This window comes from Ruditapes philippinarum, unplaced genomic scaffold (assembly GCF_026571515.1).
Source record: "Ruditapes philippinarum isolate M1 unplaced genomic scaffold, ASM2657151v2 ctg3714_1_1_1_1, whole genome shotgun sequence".
NCBI lineage: Eukaryota > Metazoa > Mollusca > Bivalvia > Venerida > Veneridae > Ruditapes > Ruditapes philippinarum.
In genome coordinates this window covers 66,597-87,466 of record NW_026862021.1, presented here as the reverse complement: position 1 = coordinate 87,466, position 20,870 = coordinate 66,597, and the positions used below count along the sequence as shown (strand labels likewise).

At 31.7% G+C, this 20,870-nt stretch overlaps 2 protein-coding genes and 1 long non-coding RNA gene across 5 annotated transcripts in view; all 3 read right to left on the bottom strand.

The window, feature by feature from the left end:
* LOC132717697 (ribonuclease Oy-like) overlaps nucleotides 1-1,684 on the bottom strand; it is a 32,481-nt gene extending 30,797 nt beyond the window's left edge. For 2 of the 3 annotated variants that reach the window (XM_060701236.1, XM_060701235.1), the window contains exon 1: nucleotides 145-203. In XM_060701236.1, coding sequence (XP_060557219.1) covers nucleotides 145-165 — 21 coding nt within the window. In that variant the 5' untranslated portion in view covers nucleotides 166-203. Of the gene's footprint in view, nucleotides 1-144; nucleotides 204-1,533 lie in introns of those variants that run through there. The other variant, XM_060701237.1, reaches the window with a different exon arrangement.
* A 13,125-nt stretch (nucleotides 1,685-14,809) lies between these two features.
* LOC132717695 (uncharacterized) lies at nucleotides 14,810-15,503 on the bottom strand (the record flags this gene model as incomplete). The annotated part of the gene is made up of 1 exon (XM_060701234.1): nucleotides 14,810-15,503. A coding segment is annotated over one exon (630 nt), but the record flags the coding sequence as incomplete, so codon positions are not given.
* Nucleotides 15,504-15,545: 42 nt separating this feature from the next.
* Nucleotides 15,546-19,852, bottom strand: LOC132717696 (uncharacterized). Its single transcript, XR_009623981.1, has 3 exons — nucleotides 19,590-19,852; nucleotides 17,978-18,091; nucleotides 15,546-15,662 (listed from the first exon to the last, which is right to left on the bottom strand). It is a non-coding gene; the product is annotated as an uncharacterized LOC132717696 (long non-coding RNA).
* Between the last annotated feature and the right edge of the window lie 1,018 nt (nucleotides 19,853-20,870).

Genomic DNA, 20,870 nt, shown 5'->3' with positions numbered 1-20,870 from the left:
TTGTTTAAATTAATTATTAAGCAGTATTTGACAGTTTACAGGTTTAGGGTACTGTAAATATAATACATAAAATATGCGTGTCTACTTTTAATAATTGCTTAACAATTTTAATACTATTGTGATCGAATTAACTTTAAATATTACCAAACGAACTTCCTTTGTCATCTACGATTTAAATGGCGTTTTTGATATAAAGGGCAGTAACTCATGTATAGACCTAATAGGTATCATGTATCATGGCCTAGCTCTAATATTATTTCTGTAGATCTAAAAGTATTTTAATACATAGAGGATATTGAATAAGTGTAGGTATAATAGATCTACTAAATTTATTGAACGAGTTGAATAAAATATGGCTACTGTATGCAAGCCTCTGACGAAAAGCTAAGAGGAGCACAGCACTCTAGATCTATTGTTTATTCAACGAGTTGAATAAACAGTTTTGAATCTACATGTAGACGAATATAACATTATATTTATCACAAATTCAAGAAAGTATATGAGTTTATTCAACTCGTTATTAAACTAGATCTAACACTCATTCAATATCCTCTATTTATTACACTCCTGCGTCGTAGTACACTAAGTCTTGTATGTGATAAAAATATTTGCAAGCCCAGCTTTTCAAATGTAAAATGTATAAGTGCACCGACCACATACATGTAGCACTACTATAGCTACACTGTATGAATGTACTATATTCAAGCTAAGGTCAGGGATATATACATGTATACAGCCACGGACTTTAATTTACATATATCAATTTAAGTCCGTGATACAACTCTTCCTACACTTGTACCTCTAGCCTAATTTCTATGGCGAGATCGAAAAAAAAACAACATTTAGTACTTCACAACACACGAGCATGCTTATAATTAAGTACATGTATTTGATTTCAAAATGCAAGTTGCCCCCGTTTTCACTATTCAAATCTTTACAGTTTTTACATCTTACGTTTTTTTCCAATAACTTCCTCGTCTGACCACCTGCCTATTAATGACATTTATTTCTTTCCCATTTAATTCCCCAACATTGTTAATATTTAATTATTTATCACACATTCTCGTGTTTTTTTTTGCTTTTTGTTTTCAATAAAAAGGAAAGAAAGAAAGAAAGAAAGAAAGAGAAAGAAAGAAAGAAAGAAAAAGAAAGAAAGAAAGAAAAGAAAGAAAGAAAGAAAGAAAAAAGAAAAACAAAATTTATGTATTATAATACTGAACTCCCTTATACTTATAATGAACTGTTCCAAGTCAAAAGCATGACGAATCCATTACACAAATTAAAAAGATTAAAGTGCCGAAATATATTACATTATTACGGTTTTACCACAAATTTTAAGAATTAAAAAAAGACGCAAGTCGCTAAAAAAACAACACCACCCCCCCCCCCCCACCAATAAACTAGCGAAGAACTGATTGAAAAAATATCAATCGATAATCGATATCTATAAAAGTTATAGACTTTAAAATATAATGAATGAATGAAATATAAAAGACAGAAGAAAAATGAAATAAGTGTATGACATGAACTTACCAATGTAAAACAACTAACCAAGCAATGAATTTAAATCCTTACCCAGGCCTTCTTTAAACGAAAATTATTTAAAAGATTGCTCAAATCAAGTTAGCTCAATAAGTATTAACACTCCTCAAACAGGAAGAAGGATGTTTAAGAGATCATGCATTATTTCATTGTTTGATAAATCAAGATATTTCTTCCGGTTTCACAAAGTTTTATCTATATAGTTTAAATTAAATAAAAAAGTTTTATAAACCTATATTATGTGAACTCGTATGTATTTAAAACAGCACACAGTCGCCCGAGAAACGTTCGTCCAAGACTGAACAGGGGCAGACAACTCGTCCAGAAAGACACAACAATAAATGAATCAAAGTTCATGTTCAGACTGTAAACTAGAATTTCAAGTTTATTCTGGTATAATTATGCCATGTTCAACCTAAAACTCTTATCTTTCCTTTTATAGAAATTAACTGCAACAATAACAGCCGTGGCATGAATCTGGGGCACTGTACGTCTCAGCCACGACCTTTGCAAAATGGTGAACATAAGCTATAGAGCAGATCGTGATAAATTAAGCTAAATTTGAGATTTAAATTCATGTTTGTTAAAGAGGCACGGCCTACGGATCAGTACGTAGAATAAATCTTCAAATAAATCAAACTTAGGGAAAATATACTAATACATGTAAAGAAAAAATGTAAAGATATTTATAATTCAAGTGCATCTTTGAATCTATTATGCAAATTTGGTCAGACGTATTTATATAATTATGTATACCCACATTTCTGTCCTGATTCTTATAGAGCAATAAAAATGTCTGCATTTTCTGACAAGTTGAAGGTACATTATTTACGGAAAGTCTGTGCCTTAAGAGATATTAAAGTACAAAATAAGTACATTGACTACACATTAAAACATTTTCTTGGTGCACGACATTTCGTCAAAACGCAGTTTGTTGAATATGACAATTGGCCGAAAACGTCAGTTCGCCGATACCATGAAGCAAATTCAACCAATTGTCACATTCTAAAAGTTGTCAAATATTATCACATGTCGAATTTGACAAAATGTCGTATACGACGAAATGTCTTCCGACGAAATGTCACTGAAGCATAATTTTTCAGTTTTCATAAAAAGTACACAAATATTGGGACGAACTGCTTTAAAGTACAGACACGAATTGTCCTGTATTTGTTATCTTTTTGTTTCAAGAGTTTTTATTTCAGAACTGAAAATCCGTCTACTATTGCATCAGCGAAAATTCAAGTACACTTGTTCTCATTTTAATAAGCATACTGATAGTCACCTTTATTTCCAGTAATAACTGTAAATCTTTTATAGATAAAAGTTCACCGATTTTATTTCATTTTAACTGCATATCTTCAGATTCATATTATCTTTTCAAAGATGTAAAAAGGAGATGTCTATAAATAGTAATTTATGGCTGAAGATACACCGTAAACGTATTTGCCCTATGTGTTGTGGAATTGGTGATGAATTCCATTACATCTTCATTTAAACATATTTGGAAATGATGAAGATATTAAGATAACTTTTACAACAACTCGAAGAATAACTTTTTTTCTGGATTTCTTTATTTAAATGTTTTATTTTTTACAAATGAATAATCAAAAACGTAGACCCAATACTGACTTTTCAGAGCTTGTCCATTTACACAAAGTATTCGAGACTTAAAAAATAGAAATAGATGACTTCATAAACAAACCTAACAATAATTGCAAACCTCTGAAAAACTGCATTAGAAATGTCCAGGAATTATTAAATCATTAAATCAGATTGTTAAAGGGAGGTAATAAGAAAAAAAAGGATATACATCTTGTTAATCAATTATTGCCAGCCAGACGTTTGATTGATCACATGGTTCTATGGTAAACATTGAGTGACAGTTTGATTGAATAAGTAAATTTAGTGTTTCAACAATTGTAAGATAAAATGGCAGTCATAATTTATCTTAAGTCATATAATGTACAATTAATTGTCACACCAAGTCTAGGTCGCAAAATCTTTAATAACAGAAGTTCGTTTTCTTATCAAGGTATTACCTGTTTGGTCTGGTTTAGACTTAGCTTAATTGGAATAATAGTGCAATGTACTATTGTAATATGAAACGTAACACATTTGAATGAAATTGGCGATTATTATGTTTTTGTTGACACTAGGAAAATTTAATATGGACACCTGATATTGTCTGAGGTATCAACATTACCCTGCACTACATCTCATTTGTCATCTCGTAGTAACCTAGTTTTCTTGAAAATTTCCACGCGGCTCAACTTTCTATATTTTTATCAGGCGAAGACTGAGACGCATTTCAAAACGAGGCAATTTTCCACCAACCTATTTACTGTTCATATCCGGCGAATCACAGGCGTAGGAAAATTGAAATGATTTCAAATTTAAAGACCGTTATTGTATATTAATTATGAAGGTTATAAATGTGAGTAACGTGTGCTGCAATAGAATATATATGTATGTAAAAAAATTCAATGTAATTGCAGTGTCTACAATAAGTAAATGTTATTTTCTGTGAAGAGAGAATACGAGATTATATGACATCTTATAAAACACGGACGCTGGGTCAGGGCTGTTTGCTAATGTTGTTATAACTTGTGGCCCGACCCATTTGCACTATATATCTCTTTGTGAATATTTGTTTTCGCATAATTCTTGTAACCTTATATGCATTTGTGTTGCAATAAAATATTATTTAACTAAACTTGGCGTTTTTCAATTTGAATGCTATCGGAATACCTTGACTTTTATACACATGTCGAAACGTTGCGATTTAATTTGACTCGCAAAACTATTATATGACAAAGGAATTCACTATGCAGGTGCAAATGCCACTTATCTTATGTTATACTTTTGACAAAAAAATCCAGAGATCAAATCAAATGAACTAAATTATCAGCATAATCAATGACAAATGAAATGTGCAACATGTTAGACGCAATTATATTTTTACACTGTTTCTGCGTGCCATACTATGCTGTTACCTGTCTTTGTTGTACATGTATTTCATTGCATGTCTTCTGCGTTTTCTGTGTCTTTATTTTGTGTTTATGTTTTTGTATCTTCCTGTATTTATTTGACACCTCGATTTGGTTTGCAATTTCTTTATCTCTGTTTTCTGTCATTATTTGTATATCCCTTTTAGTGCGTGTACAGTGCAGTATTTGAGTATCTGAATCAGGACTTCGTGTACCCAGAAGAGCTACTTTAAGTTCTACAAGAAATACACATACAAGTTGAAACAATATCAACAATGGGGAACACGTGACAATGAAAGATTCGACTGTAGACTTGTTGTACATTTGTATTTAATTAACTTCCGGTATATTCACGAGATATTTGTCATCCATTTCCTGTATAAGCCGGACAAATATATGTGCAGGCTTTTCGCCTTCATTCTCATGGTATTTGCACATACACTAGGTTTTTTGGTATGTATGATAAGACTGACAAATATACATTTTATTTGGATTTTAAGGATTTTGAAACTCCACACCCCAAATGTCTGTAGGTATTTGGTGTGTATTCACAGATGTTTGGCCATCTTTGAGTCTGATAACACGCCAGGCACCAAAGATTGAATCCGCTCGTCCAATCAGATAGGGTGTTACATCGCATGTATCAGACTCCAAGATGGCTGCGAAAGTCAAAAATACCATGAGAAAAAAAGAAAAAAACAGAGAAAAAAAAGGATAGAATTTTGATATTCGTTCGACTTGAATAAGGTAAACTGTAGAATTCTTGTTCTTTTTATTGCTGTTAATGAATGATGCAGCGATATGCCTCCGGAATGAGCCTGAGTCGCCGAAACGATGATATCCCGTGTTCCACATTGTTGGCAAATGAACATATATTAGACTTTCCACCTTTCTATAACCGTAGTTTTGATAGTGGAAATTCTTTTGTAACGGAGGTTTTGTATTTGTTATCTTATTGTAAGCCTTAGGGTGGTTGATATTTTTCAGGGTTGCAGCAGGTGTCCAAACACTGATACTGCCATCAAATGATTTTTTTATTTTTGTTTTGCTGTACATACATGCAAATAGACAAACAGAGATATCGCTAGAATTAAATAAATGCTTAAATGGAAGTTCGCGTACAACATGTATCATAAATAATATCATATATTATTATCCATATATAATATATATATATATATATATATATATATATATATATATATATATATATATATATATATATATATATATATATATATATATATATATATATATATATATATTATATATATATATATATATATATATATATATATAATGATTCCAGAGTATGTATGATACATACGTTTCTGATGATACTTTAGTGAATTTGCTAGTAAAGAGAAAAAAAATCCAACAAAGTTCATATGGCGAGAAAGACCTAAGCTGCCTCCCCGTACATTATTTCAAGAACGAACGAGCGACGTTCCGTAAGCTAGCTGAATAGCTTCCTCACATGAAAGACTCCAGAATCCCAAATATTTTATATTAGCCGATAGAATAATATTATTATACATTGTATATGATAATTTTTTCCGAGTTTTTTTTTCTCAACATTTCCCCATTGTAACCAATAACTTTGTCTAGAATCGCAGCATAACGGGAAATAGTGAGAAATGTAACTCGAGGCTGCGATTCTTTGTCGAGATTTTCCAAGAATTACGATATATAATTAATATTTTCGTATGTAGTAAAATAAGTACAAATCGGTCAGTTCCCGGTGCTTATAGGTATTTCCGAGTTATGTATAAATACTTACGATTCGAACAACAGTACATCACAATATTTGAGCTTTTGGCACGTGAAAGAGCATTCAGTTGCCGCAAATAAATATATAAATTATTGATAGATATTTCACGTGTTGTTTTTTTAAAGAAGTTTCCAAAAAGATTATGCAGTTCAAACAGTTTTTTACGGTTTCAAAGTAAGTACATTTTTTAAAAGTTGAAGAATGAAAAATAAATATATAAATGAATATTATTTAAATAAATAAAATAATGAATTAATAAATTAATTAATTAATAAAAACTTTTAACATAATTATATGGATGTATGTTTATTATTTTTTCTTTGTAAAGATTCTTAAGAACTTAGGACTTTGCAGTGTGAATTTATTATATATTAATGTTTTACGTGCTACTAGTATTTTTAGATCAATGCCGTGTTTAAGTATAGCTGTACATATTATAACTTAAATGAATATATACATGTTCAAGAATTCAAAAACGGCGGGAGAAAAAATATTAGATATTAGTTTTCACATAAAAACATGACTTACATAATTATGTAATGAATTCGTTGCAGGAATGTCGGAAACAGGTACAGCAATGTTCGGATACAAGTCACTTCCGCTGTTTTCGCGCTGAGTTTGATAATGTCTCCGACGGGAGCTCACCGCTGTAGGAAACGTTTCACCACACAAGTCATCACCTACGAGAACTGTCTTCCAAGACGAATTTTCACACGTTTTTGCCAAGGATCATGCACCACACAATCACATTTGTCCGAAACCAATCCTTTGAAAATAACGCGCACCTGCTTCCAATGCAAGGAGGTGGTAACTAAGCAACGGAAAGTGAAAGTCCTTTGTCCGAGCAATGATGGCTCAAAGCCCATTCAAGAAAAAGTAATAACAGTACATGTGCCCCATAAATGCCAGTGTGAATACTGCTCCGTCAAAGACATGGACAGTGTTGTAGAAAAGACTAATTATGTATAAGCAAAGAAGGAATCCGAAATGGTTGGGAATACAATGCCATGTTCCGATGTTCATGGAAAGAGATTCGGCGGCCGAAACGAATGTTGGCAAGAGGTGCATATCGTCAAGAGGTGTTACACTTTGTTCCAACAGTGCAATACAATAACATTCTGGAGTGTATTGGCCGTTACGCTGTACAAAATGCTAAAGCCATGATACATATGTTTTGTGAGTGGTGACTTTGCCATACAGTTATGCATGCTATTTTCCGGAAACATCAAAGTAACGTTAAAACAAGACGTTGTTGTGCTGGCAACGAACACTAGAAAGTCTCAAAATTTGCAGTTGTTTTGACAGCTTTGGTGCGTTTGATATACAATATATATGAGATGTAACTTTTGTTAAATTGAAAACATTATATTGCTGCTGTAATTAATTTTTGAAACTGCATTTTTTATTATTTATTTTTTTGCAATAACTTTGCAAAAGTCCAAGGATGAATTTAGAGTCCGGTCCCGGAGGGTGAAGGATTTAAAATGACAAAGGGCTTCAGAAAATGTTAATGTATGAAAAAAGGTGCGTCAGTGCTACTTTTATATAAAAGTATACGTCTGATTCGGGTATTTCCGCGTTCCATTCTATGTGTTTTGTTCAAAAACGCATTTATTGTGCACTGAGTCACGCATATTTACAAGACATGCACCAACGACGTTTGCTTGCATTATTTTATTCTGTTCCTCGTTATGTATACATAATACGCAGTTTTATGCATGACTACATTCCTATTTCATGGTGCATGATTTGGAACGCTTTTGTGCATCGTGTTGTCGCTTGCGACAGTATGTCAAAGTGCCAAAAAGCGCGTTGTCGGACTTTAGTTCGTTTTGTCCACCTTTCGCTAACAACGAATGCACGCCAAATTGTGCGTTGTCGTGCGGTGTGTTGTCGCGATTTCAAATTGTCGATCTGCTCAAATCAACGGATTGGCTTATAAGCCTAGGGACAGAGCGACAACGCACCGCACGACAACGCGCCGTTTGGCGTTCTTTGCTAGAGACAGGGCGACAAGACGATAGTGCGACAACGCGCCGTTTGGCGTTCTTCGCTAGCGACAAGACGACACGACGAAAAGGCGATAACAATATAGGTTGTGTTGTCGCTAGCGATATATCTAAAATAACATATTTAATTAACTTTTCAGAAAGCTGATTGCCGCATTAAAACACATACTGTATAAATTCTGCATCATTGATATCAAAATAAATTGATAATAATTGTTTCTGATTTCCCAACATGTGAATGGGTCATATTGAAATAACTTGATAAATGTATTTATTTGTAGAGCTATTAAGTTACGCTATAATATAAAGTAGTTGTGTAAAGATTGAGTCTATATAAAGTATCGAAAGGTGTTTTCAAATCACACGAGGTAATTGAATTGCTTTATTCGCATGTCTATTTTCCCATCCCTCCCACCCCTACAATTTGATTGAGTACATTGGTATCATATCAGTTTATTGTTGTAAAGAAAAAGAAGCTCAATTCGATGGTTACACATTTTCTGTTATATTTAACAGGTGATGCTTTCATTCAAGTATTGAGTGGGAAGAGGCAAAGTTCATTTCATGATTATTATTTGAATTTATTTCTGTATTTCTGATATAATAAAAGCAATGCAATTGGCCAATCCTAATTATGTCTATTTGTTTATTATGCTTAATAGCTTTGTCTACATTATTCCCTTAAATCCAATTTTGATATATATTGTATAAAAAAATCTTGGATCATGGATATTGAAATAAATTGATAATTATCTTGTAAGGAGTTGTTTTCTGTCAAGCCTGCTTGGTTTCCCATAATATAAAATGTTATACGAAGACTTTCCCTTTTGATTTAATAAAGAATATTAAAGTAGTCCGTCAAAAAAAGCCGCGAAAATACGGAAAATGAAAAAAAAACGCATTTTATTTCATCAATATTTCATGAAAAAGTATATAATAAAGGTAATTCTTTGACAAGTTTATGTCTGGTTCGCTTATATATTAAAACTATATACATTTTTGTTGTCTTGATAATTATTTAGTAAAGTTTTGTTTCCTGAAAAGTCTGTTTTATTTCCCATCGTGTTAATGTAAACTATTGCGTCACTCATATTGAAATAAATGGATAATTGCTTAGTCAACATTTTATGTCTGCATTATTCCCTTAAATGCAATTTTGATATATATTGCATATAAAATTAATCTTGCATCGAGGGTATTGAAATAAATTGATAATTTTCTATTCAGGAATCGTTTTTCTGTCAAGTCTGATTGGTTTCCCATAATATAAAATGTTATACGAATCTTGCATAATATGTGATACACTTCTCAAATTTAACAGCGTTAATAACATCAAATATCACGGGAGAGGAACATGAAGTTCTTATGATAACTGTCATGGAGTTCCTGTAAAACGTTACAGATTTCGTCGGTACCGAAGAAACACTCGTCAAAAATGGTAATTTTCATCTTTAAGAAGAGAGTTTGAGATGCTAAATTAAGGTTGGATGATTAAGCTTGCCTTACATATTGTATAATGTATCAAATAAATTACAGTCCATTTTTTTATCGCCTCTTGTTTAATTAATTTCCGATAGTTTTGGGTAAAATTTTCATTTTTTTTTTGCTCATCATAGGACTTTTCATCTATTTTCGTGCCTATTCGACGCAATAAGACACTTCGACCCCCTAACTTTGAAAATATCTATTCACATTTCAACATGCATGATCTCTTGTTAAACAATTTAAAGCTGCATGCCTCAAAACAGGATCCATGCTGTTCGCTTACCAACTCTATTACAAGTAGAGAAACTGATAGCGAACAGCATGGATCCTGATCAGACTGCGCGGATGCGCAGGCTGGTCTGGATCCATGCTGGTCGCAAATGCATTACGTTGGTTTTGTCGTGACGCGGCTCATATGTTATATGCGATTAATGACTGATTTTGCAATATTTATCACCGTTGTTCTACTGAGTAATGATTATTTTTGCATATTTTGACCTCTTTTAATAATTTACATGTCATTTGCAATGTGTGAAGTACTTTTTTGTTCACTTCACAATATTTTACTTTGAAATACTTCATCAAAATTAGCATGCATCTGGAGGCACGGTGCTTTAAAATTGTATAAGTTTATCATATTTAGTTATGAAATGGATGTTGTATCATGTATGTAAACGCCAACATGTGAGACATGCGCGGGACAATACTTGTGTTTGGAAAAAAAATTTTTAAAAAGGAATTTTTTTTAAAAAATTTAAATTTAAAAAAACCTTTTAAAATTTTTTTTTTTTTTTTTTTAAAAAAAAAAAATTTTTTTTTTAAAAAATTTTTTTTTTTAAAAAATTTTTAAAATTTTTTTTTTTTTTTTAAAAAAAAATTTTTTTTTTTTCCAAATTTCCCAAAAATTTCCCCCCTTTTTTTTTAAAAATTTTTTAAAAAATTTTTTTTCCCTTTTAAAAAAAAAAAAAAACCCCCCCGTTTAAAACCAAAAAAAGGGGGAAAAAAAACCCAACCCCTTTTTTTTTTGGTTTTTTAAAAAATTTTTTTTTTTTTTTGGGGAAATTTTTTTTTTTTTTTAAAAAAAAATTTTTCCCTTTTTTTTTAAAAAAGGGTTTTTTTTTTTTTTTTTTAAAAAAAAACCTTTTTTTTTTAAAAAAAAATTTTTTCCCTCCCCTTTTTCTTTTTTTTTCCCCCAAAAAATTTTTTTTAATTTTTAAAAATTTTTTTTTAAAAAAAAAATTTTTTTTTTTTAAAAAAAAATTTTTTAAATTTTATATTTTTTTTAAAAATTTAAAATTAAAAATTTTAAAAAAAAAAAGGGAAAAATTTAAAAATTTTTAAAAAAAAAAAAAAAAATTTTTTTTAAAATTTTTAAGTTTTTTTAATTTTTTTTTTTAAAAAATTTTTAAAAATTCTTTTTAAAAAAAAAAAAAAAAATTTTTAAACTTTTAATTTTTTTAAAATTTTAATTTTTGGAAAAAAGGTTTTAAAAAAAAAAAAATTTTTTAAAAAAAGGAAAAAAATTTAAATTTTTTTTTTAAAAAATTTTAAATTTTTTTTCCAAAAAAAAAAACCTTTTTGGTTAAAAAAATTTTAAATTTTTTAAAAAAAAAAAATTTTTTTAAAATTTTTTCCTTTTTCCCCCAAAAAAAAAAAATTTTGGGGGTTTTTTTTTTAAAATTTTTTTTTTTAAAATTTTTTTAACCCCATTTTTTTTTTTAAAAAAAAAAAACCCCCCCTTTTTTTTTAAAAAAAAAACCCCCCAAAGATTCCCGTACACAAAAAAGGTTTTCCCGTAACAATTGCAAAGGCATAATAGCCGAGGAGATCCCGATTGTATTTTGACATCTGTAATATAAAAGAAAAAAAATTCAAAATTATAAATAAACAAATCCTAACTTAAAGTTTTAACCATTTTTTCCCCCATTTTTTTGATGATTGACATTCATGCAAGGTGTTTTTGAAAGTTCTTTATGTTTAGTTTTTACTTCTCATAAGATAACAACTTATAAAAATACCTTATAAAGATAAATATATTAATTTATGAAATACAAAGTATATCTTTTAACAGTCCAATTAATTTTTTTAAAATTTTTTAAAATTTTTTTTTAAGTAGATTATAAAGTTAAACTCTAAGGGGTTTAAATTTTTAAACGGAAGCGAAGCGGTAAATAAAATGAGAATGAATAATTTGAGGAAAAATATTCAAGCAAAAAAAAAATAACGGAGAGACGTGAACAAACTGAACGGGTTTTAAAGACGCATTAAAGCTTCAGAAATGCAAATCTGTTAAATTGTAACCTTTTTTTTATATTTTTGTTGTCCTTTAAATAGTTTCCTAAAAAAAGGTTAATTCATTGACTGTAAAGCTAAGCCATCTTTTGAAATTCTTTTCATGTATTACAGTAAGTATTTGTATTGGGAAGTAAAAAAAAAACTACTTTTTTTGGGGGTTTTTTTTTAACCCGGTTTGTTTTATTTTTTTTTTTACACAAATTATTTTCACATTTCAAACACATATATTATTCAGGTGATAAGCATCTCTTATGTTCTAAATTTCTTATAAAAACATTATAAAGCATATTTTTGCCCTTTATTCAGAAGGAAAAAAAGTCATTTCTGAGGCAAAATGTGCCTTTAACATTGATTGATATAGGCCCACTCTGTGTGAAACAAAAGATGGATTTTATTCAATTTAAATTTTTCTGACTTTAAATATTTAACAATTCGTTTTAAAGTATTAAAGTTTAAAATAAAATGGTTTTAGTTTATTTTGGGTTTTCACAAGACCTTCTTAAAGGTTTAAAAATTGGGGCCTCCCCGTTTAATGGAGGAAGACCTTTAAAGGGGCCCCCCTTTGCATAATTAAGAAACTTGAAAGAACCCCCTGAAAGTTTCCCCTAAAGCTAAAACTTCATCACATGGAAAAAAGTCAAATTTTCCCCCCCCAGGAAAATTCCAAAACCAAAAACCGGTAAAGGGGGGGGTTTACAAAAACAAAGTTTCTAAACTTTTGGGGCCCTTGGGCCTTGGAAAGGGGTTTTCCTCCAAAAAAAAAACCCGGAGGTTAAAGAAATTAATCAAGGGGGCGGGGGAAATATTTGGAACCCTGGGAAAAAGGGGTTTTTTAAATTTTTTAAAAAAAAATTAAAATTTAAAAAAAAGGAAAAAAAGGCAAAAAAAACCCCCGGCCAAATCACAGGGAGATAATTTCGTACATCGGTCATCTGGAGCACAATCAAGAAGTTTGCTGGCCTTTTTTAAAATTTTAAAACCATTTGTATTCCGCATTTGAATAGCAAACGTATTGCTGAAGAAAAAAAAACAGTAAAACTATCTGAAAAGAAAAGTTCAAAAGCAATGACATTTATCTTTCTTAATTCGCCAGCTAGACGTGTTTTAAACGGCAGTCAAGTGTTATCAATCACTTAAACAAAAAAAAGTTAACATTTAAATGAGAATTTTAACATTTTAATCTCTTCTTAGTAATTACTCACGTGAAAATTAAAGGTATTTTTTCACAATTTTATTTATTAATTAAGCTGGTTTGGATAATAAACCATGTCTGTTTTCATGTTTATAATCTTTATACCGTATAACCTATGCTGAGCAAACCCCTTTACGAGACAAAAGTTTTGTTGTTATGTAGAGGTGTTGCGCTACAGAGGAAAAAAATAGTGGAAAAAATTTTTTTGGGGAAGAATTTTGTTGTTATAAAGAGGTAATTGCTGTACTGAGGTAAATATAGTAGAAATCTTTACTTTGGGTAAGAAATAATATGTTGTTATAAAGAGGTAATTGCTGTACAGAGGGTCGTTCAGCAGAGGCTATACCGTACACTCACATTTCTATATCGTCCGCTGTAAAGTTTTCAAACAAGGTCGAGGTCTTTCACAATCATCTCGTCCTCCTTTATTTTCATCGTATTCAATCACTGTCCATCGTATTTTCTTCAGGTTAGATTTTTTGTTTCCCAGACACGTTTGCAACTACCATTCAGGGGGTATATTCGACTATCGAAGTCTAAATATAATTTTTTGATTTTAATCTGTCGTTTCTTTGTGTTTTGTGTGTTAAATAACTTTGCATAAATATCTACCACATCATGATGACGGGTCGCATCCAGGACCCATGCCCCTACCTCCAATGTCAATGTGGTAAGTTTATGTTTGGTCGTGGTTAATAATTTAAAACAACACTTGCAAGTATCCCCTTAAATCCCCCTTAAACTTTGATTGATAACAGAATTTTTGATCTGTATGCTGATCACGATAGCATATTTGTTAATATTACTTGCGTAATTTATGTAATCATTTAGTGCCACCATGGATGTAGCGCACATAAACGCCGTTTCCTTCGCGCTCAAAAATTAAATGCACGAGTTCTGCAATTCACAGCAATTTTGATTGCGTTTAATCTAACGTTGTTCGCTGAAACAATAAACACTTGGTTTCCGTCATCCCGGCAAAACTCTTTCAATTGTAGGATTGTGTAGAATTGCTCTAGTTTCAATTTTCCGAATACCAAATAGTCCTTGTGTATTCATAAGCATTTTTCCTGCGGAATTTACATTTTTTCATTTGTGTACATGGAAGTTGTTTTTATTATTTCTATTTTAACATTAATTTGAGCACATACAACACAGAAACGTCGGTCAGTTGCAAAACTGTCCAACCATTCTATCACCAATAACAAAAGTGTCATTTACAAAGTCCGTAAACTTTTCAATGCAATCAAGAAACCCTTTATGATACGGCAGATTGATTTTGTAAACATCTTTGAGCAAATTAGCATTATAGTTGGCAGTGTCACGCACGTGCGACCTGTGGTTATTCGTATCTAAACTCTGGTGTAACGCTGGAATAGTTCTGGAAGAATTTATAGTAAAATGTTCTTTTCACGTGCATTAGCTACCAACCAGTTTGTCATAGGCAACGGAGCCAACAACAACGTCCTGAATTTCCTGCCATGGATATATTCCCATTTTCGGTTGATAAAATAATCCTTCAGCCGATGTTACAAACACTGCTCCTCTCTTTGCAATGAGTGTCTTTATTTTTTCTCTCGGTGAAAATTTCATCTCCAAGAACATTGATTACATTCCAGTCGTAAACCCGTTAGAAATACGGGCGTTGAGTCTAACGTTTCAGCGCCTAACGCGTATTCCAGATTCACTAAAGTCTTTACCAAGCCGTCTTCAAATAATATGTCAGAATTAGCGTAACAATAAAACGTGGAACTGAAGGCATTTATTGCGGCAATATACATATATTTTAATATCGGCAGTCCATTATCAGCCACCTTTATCAATGGTAATACTTTCCAACCATATTTCTGCGCATGCTTTGCTAAAGTCGTATCGTTTGTAAATAAAACAGGGTTAAAGATCGGTTTAAAACTTGCCCAATTTCTCAATGTGTTATTATAGATATGTAATCTGTCTTCACTTTCTGTCCATGTTGAAAATATGGTTAGAAGATATTTTGATTTTAATGTCACATTTTTGGATTTCTCAACGCTGACATCTTTATTCGTCGTGTCCAGTTTCTTATCGTAATGCTTCAGCTTTTCTTTTATGTCTTCAATTTCCTTTGTGATGTTGAATATATCGTGCAAAACATGTTTCAGATCTAGTCCTGATTCATCTGAATTTCTACGAACACCTTTCTTTCCGTTGTTATTGGATTTAAATCGTCTCTTCAGGAATAATTTTTTTGGAAAGGAAACTAGGCAAACGTTGCTTTCCGTTGAGGACATGTTGCGGAGTTATGACATAGAAGTTGTACAGAATGATACAAAGTATTCCAGCTGATGTTGCAATGATAAACAATGGCTTCATGGGTGCCGAAGTCTTCGTATGGAAAACTGAAATGTACATAAATCATTTTTTATAATTAGCTATGCATTAGAAAGAACGTACAAATATAGAACATGGTCGATTACAATATCTAATTATTTGTTCGTTATGCGTTAAAAGTGCAAAACGATTAATAATTTATCATAAAGGAAACAAAGGTAAATGTGAAAATAAAAACCGTTTAGACAACGACAGTATAGTTCAAACTGAGTGGAGATCCCTCCAGAGCAGTGACTACCAATTATATGCTTATATTAAACGCATATACATTGAAAATAACTGTGAACCCCCATGATGATTACAGTAATTTTCCTTTTTTTAACCCGAGTGATCTTCGCGAATTAATGATTTTCGGCAGTCACCTCCGCGAATTCAAAGTAGCGCGAATATTTGTATAGACCCCCAAAGTGGACCTTTCCGCGAAAATTTGCTTCCGCGAATTTAAATACACATACAGTATATAAGTATTAAAATTACTCATTTTAAGATTAACGATTCATTCTTCGACTAAAATGTGCGTTTCCCTTAACTGTTTATCGAGTATGGAAAAAAGATTCACAAAAAATTTAACCACTGCACTTCTTAAATTCATTATTCCAACCAATTTCGCATCGTTTTCATTTCTGAAGTCCAAAACTATCCGTATTAAATGCATATTGTATTTTATTTAACCTCGTTTTTGCTCCAAAGACTCTATATAAACTATAGTGTATTCTATCTAGCTAATATAAATTTTATAATATAAATATACATTTAAAAAGCTTATTGAACCCGAATATTTGATGTGTTTTCTCCTGAAGAATTGGTGATTTGAAATAAAGAGTGCATTATTTAATTGCTGAGTACTATTCTGTGGACCTATATACGACTCGGCTAGCACCTTGACCAGTAAAGGTTTAGTCGTCCAGTAGAATCAATAATAATAGTCTTATAAAGGATTATGGATTGTAGAAATTATGCAATCTCGTCAAAGACGATTCTGAGTAGGAATTTTACAAATTTATTAAAGCGGCCTTCCGTTTTATTAAAGTTTACGTTATTTTTAGATAAATCCTTTCATATTATTATCAAATCAAAAGAATTAAGGTGGACAATTAAATTTCCCGCCTATAAAATACATAATCAATAAAAACACCTCTGATCTACCGGTCCGGTCTCTATATTTCAATTAGTAAAGCGGACGATTTGTTTCTATTCTTAGAAACGAAGGTCACTGGTGTCCTATAAAAAAACTCTCGGTACGCTGTTTTAAAGAAGGCCTAACAGTGATATGATGCACTTTTCCAAGATAAAATTACTGAAATACTAAGTTTGAAACATCACAGAATTGATTTTCCAACAAAAATTAAAAACTGAAGGCCGCTTTAAGATAACTATACTCTTATAGCATAAAAAGCAGACATGACATTCGGAAAAGGGACATTCCTTATGAAAACAATAGCCTTTAATGAAAACGCATTTATTTGTCGTTAAGAAGAGATTTGATTAAGATATTTACGCAAGAAGATTACAGCTGCGGTTGCCACGGATCGATGTGTTTCATTAAATGTAAAGGAGCTAAACCTTTGTTTTGCATGCATTTATCATGCATTTATCAAAAACTTGAAGTTATGTATCTCATACGTTCTGTTCAAGGATGCACAGAAAAACTTTTTGTCGCTGAAGTGTGGCACTATTGACCTATAGGTTAAGTTTATTGTTAAGTCTTACTGTTGGAAGAAAAAAGTGACATTGTTGTTGTGAAAAGAATGTACATGTATACTAGTATATATAATTGCTTACAGCGGACAACAGTTATCGGCGTGGGAACCAAGCCCTACCCCCTCAGATCAACTTCCGGGACCATCATTACTATCCATCAACCTATTCATAGATAGTGTATTTTTTGTAGAAATTGTTTAATTTTGTATAAACAAGTATTTTGAGAATGATATCTTTGTGTTTTACGAGTTAAAGGATACTTATTTGGATAGCAAAGATGGTCACGGGGTCCCAGGGAGAAGCGCTTGATTCCACGGCGATAACCTGTGCAGTTGGCAGCCACAGAGGCTTTACTTAGGAGATGTAAGGGGAGGTAATAAGTCATATTTATGAACTTTGCGTAGATGCACGCAATAGATCAATTACTCAATTTTGCCTTTTGAAAAATGTTGTTTTAATACTTAGTACGCATATTAATTCCGTATTTATCACATACAATATCAACACATGCTTATCTTTAAAAGATTAAAAGAAAGCGAACGTTATAAGTTCTCATCGTTGAATGCATACATTTAAAATTTGCAATAAAAATCGGTCTTAATATTATCGTCTGCTAACAAACCTGATGTTTTGATTTTCTCCATCTTTTATCAAAAAGGCACACACAACGTTCGTCTGACTGAATTTTAAAAGTAGGATAATCGCCAGATTTATTTTCCATTCACACTACGATTACCTAAAAAACAGATAAAATAAAGAAAAAAATGAAGAAAAAATAAAGAGAAAAGAACGAATGAAGGAAAAAAAGCTTCTAAAAAGTGTGAAAAATATAAGATCTTACCTTTGGATAATATCCGTGATTTCCACATTTTTATTATTAACATGTATATGCATTTATCTCGTCTGCTCTAGTCAAAGTAATGATAATTAATCGATGCATGAGAAAAAAATAAAGTATAAATGTCTTCTCATGAAACAACGTACGTAATTAATTACTTCATTGTAAAAAATAAACGGTGAATTTATAAAGTTGTCGACTAAAATGCTGACAGAAAATAAACTACAAAATTTTCCCCACAAGGAATGATAAATCGTTTAATTTAACAATCTAAATCTACACATTTTATAAACGAATCCAAATTTTACAGTCAGCAACATTTAAACGTCCATTTATATTGAAAGTAAGTTTACTATTGGTTATTTTGAAGTACATGTGTGTATTATAAATTAGATGTGGTATACAAATGGCAACACGCTCTGTTAATACCTCGGGGTACAAATGTCTCTCACTATAATCTTAATTTGGACAGATATATCTACAGATCACGTACCATAGATGGGTGTTTTCATTTTGCATCTGCAAAAATCTTAATTTTTGAAATATTTTAGGAACACATTTTTGACAGTGGCGGTCACGACGACAACGACAACGACGACGAGGACGACGACGATGATGATGATGATGATTATGATGATGATGATGATAATGATGATGATGATGATGATGATGATGATGATGATGATGATGATGATGATGATGGTGATGCTGATGATGATGGTGTTGATAATGTTGATGATAATGTTGATGATGATGATGAACAAAATGATGATTATGAATACAACAGTAGCTGTATTTTTTTTCTGATTATTTTTTGTTGTTGTTCGTATATATCATTTCGTTTAAATCTGAGAAATCTTAAAGCTGCATATGCCTCGAGATGAGCCGTTATATTTCCAGAAAATCAACCGACATTTTAAGAATAGTAAAAAGACTCAAGATTAAAAAAATAATAAACATGCTATGTGTGATTACTGATTTTCAGTATTTATTAATCTGGAGGCATTTTTGTTGCTTTAAATCAGCTATTTGATGAAACGAGTTACCGGCATGAACAATTGGTCGGTAAAAATTATACCCAATTTACGAATGATATCGATTTGAACCCAAAGAGAGGAAATTTCTAGCAAGAAAATATTTCTCTAGCCATTACCCTAGAAATAACATAAAATTATACATGTCACTGTCATCGATTAGCTTTTCAAAAACTGAACGTGATCGTTGAAAAACAACAACAACAAACATATCCATTCGCTTAATTATATGAATATCATATACCATAGAATATTGATCAGTACTCACATGCTAAAATGATTTTTTTCATTAATAATTGACAAAGAAAAAAACAGAATATTAATACCTATAAATGAATGAGGATAAAAGAAGTCAAACTCACCCATGGAAACCGGCGATGAATTGAACCAGATCTGCACTCGACGTCAATGAGGAAAAAATGTCGTCTGCAAATAAAATCAGTGTATAATAACACCACATAAACTTTCGGTTTTATACATGTATACTACTTCCGATTTTATTTAATATATATCAATATAAGATGGCAAAGTATTGGATAAAATCTGGCATCTGTTGCCTTAAGTCAGTGGTCAATCGATCGTAACGCATGCTTATTCACCATCACACGTGTTACGTAAGATTTTCATATATTCACACCGAAACAGATTGTCGGTAATTATGGTGACTTTCAGCTTTTAAAAATATTTGATTGTTCATTCATTTTAATTGATTATTTCAATGGATATTTTGAATAGCTAGGCATTGAACATAGTTGAAAAGATCATACTGTTTCCTGGCAGGCAATGGAGTTCAGATGTGATGTTTAAGCGAATATGTTAATAACATTGTAACGTCAACATTTAAAAGTAGATACGGTACGAATCGTTTTCTGTCGACGGGTTATACAGCACATTGTTATATTGAACTTATAGGCGAATTAAAAGCCTTAAGACCCAAGCTAATTTTGATATAAATTGTGTCCAGCCACTTTGTATAGACATTGTACAATTTTTTATTGATTTTAAAATGTGTTTATATTTCGTACAATTAATTGCACGCAACTCAATCATAACAGGAAAAAATGGAAATTGAAAACAACGTTTTGTGTCTGAAATAATGTAGGAGAAGAACCCTAGGTTTTTCCTATGGTGGCTGATTTGGAACACTGCGCGTTGCGTTGTCGCTAGCGACAACAAAACCTATATCGATATTGCCTTTTAGTCTTGTCGCTATCGATAACACGAGCAAGCGCCAAACGGCGCGTTGTCGCACTGTCGTCCTGTCGCTAACGATGCACGCCAAACGGCGCGTTGTCGTGCAGTGCGATGTCGTCCTGTCGCTTGGCTTATAAGCCAGTCCAGCGACAATGTGAAATCGCGATAACACGCCGCACGACAACGCGCCGTTTGGCGTGCAACACAAGCGACAGGACTACAAGACATAGGTCCGATAACACGCCGTTTGGCGCCAACACGACGCCAACACGACGCAAAAAAGCGTTCCAAATCAGCAACGATACTTTTCCCACCTAAGCTGGAAAGTCGCCAAATAGAAAAAAACGTCAAGAAGCAATATTGCAAAAGGTTACCAGTAATTGAAACATTGTAAACTAAAAAATGTCTCCGCGTCAAATTATGAATAGGTCCCCTATTGACTGCAGGAA